This window comes from Alligator sinensis, unplaced genomic scaffold, assembly GCF_000455745.1.
Source record: "Alligator sinensis unplaced genomic scaffold, ASM45574v1 scaffold294_1, whole genome shotgun sequence".
Taxonomy (NCBI): domain Eukaryota; kingdom Metazoa; phylum Chordata; order Crocodylia; family Alligatoridae; genus Alligator; species Alligator sinensis.
In genome coordinates, this window is record NW_005842305.1 from 1,567,055 (window position 1) to 1,573,878 (window position 6,824).

Sequence of the window (6,824 nt, forward strand, 5' to 3'; positions counted from 1 at the left end):
GTTAATTTAAAAAATTCTTTTAAAAAAAAGTGGGGGGGAATGGTCCATGCTGTGCAGGTTTACTTAGAGTTTTCCTAAGTGTTTCTTTCACAATCATTATCATTAAAGCCTATCTTTTAAATTTAGTTGCCCAACCATACATTCATCAATATGGATTCAGAGTCTAAATGTTGATTTTATTTATTTATTGATTGATTGATTGATTGATTTTTTTCGCAGTTTAGGTGCCTTCATAGATGTATTGATTACCTAATGGAGGCTATCATATTTGGTCAGGGAGTAACTCATATTTGGGATACCCTCTGTCATGAAAAGTGCTGACATTTTAAAATCTGAACTGTTCCTTTTCAGGTCCAGCACATGTTCCTCTGATGTCACCAAATGGTTCAATGCCTCCAATATTTGTGCCTCCTGGTTATGTATCTCAGGTAGTTATTAATGTATGGTTATTCAAATATCTCATTAAACCTATTCTTTACAACCCTAACAAAAATTAAAGATAGTTTCCAAAAAATTAGTCCACAGAATTGATGCATCAAATATTTAACATTACAGTTTGTAAGCATTGTGGTTTTCTTCAAAAGACAGATCTTTTATATCAGATGGCTGGTATATGGAACTAGGCTGAGACTTTCAAAGCTAAGTACTTACATGATCGACCTCTACTAAACTAGGAATTTCATATCCAAATCTGGTTGGTTGCTCAGAATCTTAAAGCCATCTTTGTCTTTCAGTGAGTGGGAGAGCCTCATGTAAGTTGCAAGGAGTTTCTCTCAATAGCAGTTTCGTTATTAAAAAATATTTAATCATTTTAATACATTTTTTTTTCTTCGTAAGCTGATACCCTCTAAATTTTAATACCAGTCATTTTAGCTGTTGCTATTAAGAAGGCCATAGAGGATGCTGCTTTTCAGTTCAGTGAATAATTACTGACAGATATTGTAATCATCAGATCACAGTTAACTCACAGGAATAGATCATGGAATTGGGAGTTTTTAACCGGTATAACTCTTTTTTCCCCAAATAAGCATTTACCAAATGCATACAGGATGATGCTTTGGGGTCTGTTTTGAAATGACTGGTCATCTTACATTTTTTTTTTAGCACCTATCTGAAGTATATAATCCCCGCACAAATAAATTAGGTTTGTAATGGACTTCAGAGAGAGACCTGCTCTTGGCTCTTCCCAGTTAGAGTGGTTTGGTTGGTTGTTAAAGCATTCTGGTTGTATGAGAGGAGTTTTGCACTATATTCTGGAATTGGTGGTTAGGTTTTAATTTGTCTGAACTTTCAAAGCTTGTTCCATAGCCAGACGTGTTCAGTTGTGAATGCTGTCTTCTAGTTCTCTGTACTTATTGCTGCTGACCTCCACTCTCCCTCCTGCCTCAAGTCCCTTTTTCCTGGTCTGTATAAAGACAGTTCCTTAAATCTTCTCTTCTTACAAAATATCTTTCCATAGGGCTTCAGGGGTTTCAAAGGTCTCTTTCTTTATCTGGTTGATACTCCACTGGAATAGATAAGCAGTTTATGAAGTGTAAACCTGAGACAAAAGAGTGGGTTCTTAGTTTGTTCAGAAAACCTGTCACTCTACACTCGAGTAGCTCACTCCATAGTCTCCGAGCAGACGCCTGGCTGCTGCCACAGTGAATTTGTGTAGCTGCCACTGCAACTAAACATAGTCTTGAAGATGTGTGCTAGCTCCCTCAGATAATTTCATAAATGTTGGTGTGTGAGCCTAACAGGACAAATGACTGCACAAAACACTGACTAAATATAAAATGAACAAGCTGAAAATATGTTTCTAGTTGGAATAATCTCAGAACAAGAGTAGGGAGAGACTTTCAGATGTGAAGAGGAGGCTTTAGTTGAGTTCCAAAACTTTGCTGGAAGGACAATAACAATCTTTCATGAAAAGTCCTTCTTTAGTGTCATATTATGGTGTCCTGACCAAAAAAAAAAATCATAATTGTGCACCTCCTAGACAATTCAGAACTCAAACCTAATCTATGTTGGAGCATGAACAGTGTGGGAATGGTATTTAAATACAGTCTCAGCTAAAATGATTTATTTAGTGGTTGTGGTAAGGATAAGTGATATTAAACTAAGTTTAAAAAAAAAAAGTTTGGGTTTTTTTAACTCTTCTCAGCTTAGTGTACATAAAGACTTAACTTTCTGCTCCCAAAGCTGTACAGAAGTAAGTAAAAAAGTAGTAAAATTGGCTTCTAGTGGAATGGAATAAAATATTGAAATAATGGGCTTTGTGACCACTTCCAACTGACAAGTCACTTTTTTCCCTTGTCAGTTTCTATTTTCCATTTAATAGATCCATAGAACTTGGCCATGAATTTTAGATTTACTTAGCTTTAGTGAATGTAATTAGTTCATTGTAGAAAAGTTGTTTTTAGAGAGAAAATTATTTAGATATTTAAAATGGGAACATGATAATGGATTAACACACTTTCATAATTAGCCTCTTAATCTAAAATTAAATATAATCTGTTTTATATCATACCTATATTAAAAAAAATGCCGATAGTCCATCAAAATAATGGCAGTGTTACAAAATTACAAATGAGTTTGAGGTTACATCATAGCTGACCTTGTCATTATAACCCATGAGTTGACACATTTTCTTTCCCTTGAGAACAATATGAACTGAAAGTATTTTTCTGTCTTTTTTTTATTGAGGAGCTTTTCAAAATGTGTGTTTGGCATTAGTAGCAGTTCCACATCCGCAGTTCCTGTTCAGCCAACTAGGAAATGCTGCAATGATGACTTAGCCAAACAAAACATGCTTCTATTGGAGACTTGTGGAGGAGCTAGCAGAATAAAACATATGGTCCTTTTTGTGAAACTGCTCTGTTTTACTATGTCTTGTATAAGAGGAACTTTGTAGTAATATTGATACTGTTTAATACCTTTGGGTCATCCATTTGATTTTGGCTGGAATAACTCAATTTTGTTCTGTACAGAGATTAGGATTGAAGATGGGTTTACTGCACATAGTGGCTAGGGACAAACATTACACACAAACCAGTTTAAGTGATCAGAAACTGATTTAAGCCTGTAGCAGAATAGATGTTCAGTGCATATAAACCAGTTTGAAAATGGCTGAAACCAGTTTGAGATAAACCTGGTTGAATATAGGATCAGACTTAACTAATTTGGGTCAAACCAGTTTATGCAGCCTCTGTCCCAGACACCTTGCTGATTCAAATGCATTGAAAATGGATTTAAATAAACCAGACTCCCCCACCATCCCAGCATGCTCTCTGGGTTGGGTGGGGCTGTGCTTCACAGCAGGGCTGGCCCCTCCCTTCTGCTCCCTGGCTGGAGCTCCAGCAAAGACTGCAGGCACAGCAGGGTCTGCCTGGCTTCCCCCTGCCCTACCCCCCTCCCTTCACTGCTTAAGCAGGAATCCCCTCCCTCCCTTCTATCTTCCACTGCACGGACCCCAGCCCCACAGACATGGCATGTGGTATGCTAGCTAATGCTGAGCGGTATCCGTGTGCTTGTCTCCAGTTTTACTGGAACAGGCAGATGGAACAGTGACTGCTTAGGGTTTTTTTGAGCTAATCAATAGGTCAGCTGGTAAGTTGTTCAAGAAGAGTTTGAACTAGTGGAGAGAGGCTATTGTTTTGCTGATGGGGTGATTAACGCTGTTATCAGCCCCCTGCTGGTTTGCTCACCTGTCAATTTGCTGCATACAGTATAAAGAAGCAGGAAGGGAGATTGAAAAGCTCCATATTGTCAACAGATGCATGCACTGCACCCCACACCCCGCCCCACTTTGCCTCTGAGTGCTGACTAGGGGCTGGCAACACTCCTGCCCCTTGTGCTGCCAGTGGGGAAAAGCCTGGGACCATGCAGGCAGACCTCCCTAATGAGTCCTGCCAAGCCTGGCCACACACCCCTCAGTTCAGCTCCCGCAGAAGGGAAGGAAGGCTGCTCTAGTGCCCCCTGGCTTCCAGCCTGAGCCACTGGAGGCACGTGCCTGAATTTCCTCAGTCCAGAGATAATGTCTGTCCAGTTACAAACTGGTTCAGCCTAGCCAGGTTATGCTAACCTGCAAAGATTGAATCAATTCAGGCTTAGGCTTTTTGAATGTCTGACCCTGGCCAGTGTGTTAATTTTATGTAGGCCTGTATTTAATACAAATGTCTCAAATGTGTAAGTCTTGTAACCATCTATTGCTAAACAAAAAAATGCATTTAAAATGGATTTAAATAACTTTTTATTTCACATGACTGACTGTGAGGACTGTGTATAAGGAGAAATTTGATTTGTATCAGTCTTGTCTTTGACATGTATTTAGACTGGTTTCTCCTACCTACATCCCTGAATGATCAACACTTTATCATTATTTTATATTACCCAGTGATGTGTTAAATGCTTGCAGAAAACAGTCTGTGACTCATAGCATTTGTAATCTAAATTTTAAATGTAGCACAATGAGTGGAGATGACAATTGATAAAGGAAGTGGCAAAGGAAGAGGTTACAGAGTATGTTGAATTTAGACCAGTGTAAAATTTGTCTTCTGAAGTAATGAGCATTAAACAGGAAAAGCAGTAGTGTCTGCTTTTCCCTCTTTCATCAGAACACATTCTGTCGTCTTAACATGCCTTCCATTTTATCATTCAACAACTATTGAAGCTGTTTGGGAGGTATAGGGACAAAAGGAAGGGAATATAACTGATTGTTCTTTGCCTCAAATGGGGTTTCAGAAGATGCAATAATTGCTTTTTGTTGAGCTTCTGACCAGGAACAATTTCTCTCCAGTGTCAGGGAGGTCTCTTGTTTTGGCTATGAATGAACAATTTGAATACTACCAGTCTGATTCATCTCCCAGCACCAATTCAGAGGTTTTGGGACCAATCAGAAGTGTGGGTACTGAAAAATGTAGCCTCTATGATAACAATTTTCAAGGAACCTGACTGTTTTTGGATTGATTTACCTCCGGGTGGTGAAAGACAAGTATCAGTGTTTTGTAGCTATAATCATTTACCCCTTATTCAGATGGACAGGTCTCTGTAGATTTTAGACTCTGTCTGTCTTTCAAATGTCTATAAGATTTAGCTGAAGAGGCATTGCTAGTTGTTCCAAAATATTGGTGTTCGTTATATTTCTAAGTCCCTCTTTTTTTATTTATATACCTGCTCTCCTAAAATTTTGTTTCATCCTAATTACATTCCTAATTTAGGACTTCACTGTGTATTTATCTAATATGCTAATGTATTTGAGGTCGCGTATAGAGAAAATGGTACATGTACTTTAACATATTAAAGGGAAGAGTTAGGGCCTAGAGTGGCATGTAGACTTAACTCAAAATAGACTGAATATACATATTGCCTTTTCTACGCTACTCTTGAAACACATTAGCACATTTTAACTAACATGGGCTATCACATCTTTTTATCCTGAGAGAAGGTCTAAGATAGGTACTCTGTTACTTTTGGCACCAGTCCCTGGGAAAAATAAAGGTGGCACCCATGAACAGTTTGGCAAATTCAAGTTAAACAGTAAATGAGAACATTTTATAATTTGTGGTAGGCTCTGGATTACTTTACACTTATTTGTGAGGCTCCACTTTTAAGATTCACTATCTCAAACTTAAGGTCTGCCGCAGTGAAGGCTGAAGAGTTTCATGTGATTTGAAGTCTGTCTGAATGAGTGTCTCTAGAACTGTAGGCCAGTGTCAAGATACAGGTATAAATTAATGTAGGCATAAAGAGCTTTTAGTAAATGAATAGTAGTATTGTTTTACTGACTTTTTTTTTCCTTTGGTTGCTTACCTCTCCTGACAGGTGGTGGAAGAAAATGGAGTCCGCAAAGTGGTGGTATTGCCACACTCAACTGAATTCCATCCTTCCATGCATCCCCCTCCACCACATGTGCCACATTACATGCATCCTCACCCTGCTTTGCTTCCCCATCCACCTCATCCAGTGTACCCTCCAGTTCCAGGGACAGGAGAAATACCACCACAGTTCATTCACCAGCATCCACCACCACCGCATGTTTATCAAGAACAAGGTGAGAATCACTCGTGTTATCATTTACTTGACAAAGGGGCATAGGCTCCTGTTTAGTGCCCCAGGATTAGGTGTGAAGGAAAGAGAATTCTGTCCCAGTCCTGTTGCAGACTTTCCATGTGAACCTGAGCAATTAATTTAACCTCTCTCCACCTTAATTCCCCATCAGTGACTGAGAGTGATACTTACCTAAGACAGATGTGGTGTCCCTAAGCCTGTAGTTTGTAAAGTGTTGTGAAATCCTCAGATGTGACAATTCACATATCTGCAATACCTCACAAGATAAGCTTAAATTTCCCATCATTTTCCCTTTTGGTTGAATAAAAATATAGAGAAATTGCATTTGCCTTAGTCACTTCCCAGTTCCTTATATTTGGGAAGCAATCGTTGACAATTTAAAATCTTGTTATGGGCATACCTAGTATTTACTAAAGAGCCTAGTGCAGGGGTGGGCAAAATACAGCCTGTGGTAGGTCCCTCAGTCCCACTTGGCCCAGGCACAGTCCAGCCACAGTCCTGTTCACCCCCTGGGCACATATTGGGGCTGGGGTGGCTCTGAAGCTGGACTGCCTTTCTAGGCATCCCATGTGGCAGGTGGCTCCTTCCAACTGCCACCTCTGCTGGCCCCAGTCCCATGATACCAGTGGGGATCCATGCTGCACAGCCCTGACCCCATGCCTGCTCCGAGCCCGCCTGCCCAGGCTCAGCAGCAGCAGCGTGGGACAGAAGCTGTTGCTCAGCATGCAGGAAAGTGGCCCTTACCCCTTGCCACCCCCGGGCCCTTCCTGCTG

General features: G+C 40.0%; 1 protein-coding gene across 1 annotated transcript in view; it reads left to right on the forward strand.

The window, feature by feature from the left end:
- Positions 1-6,824, forward strand: part of LOC102377748 (fibronectin type-III domain-containing protein 3A-like) — an 84,009-nt gene that overhangs the window by 46,428 nt on the left and 30,757 nt on the right. The window contains exons 5-6 of the mRNA XM_025209725.1: positions 352-428; positions 5,806-6,034. Coding sequence (XP_025065510.1) covers positions 352-428; positions 5,806-6,034 — 306 coding nt within the window. The remainder of the gene's footprint in view (positions 1-351; positions 429-5,805; positions 6,035-6,824) is intronic.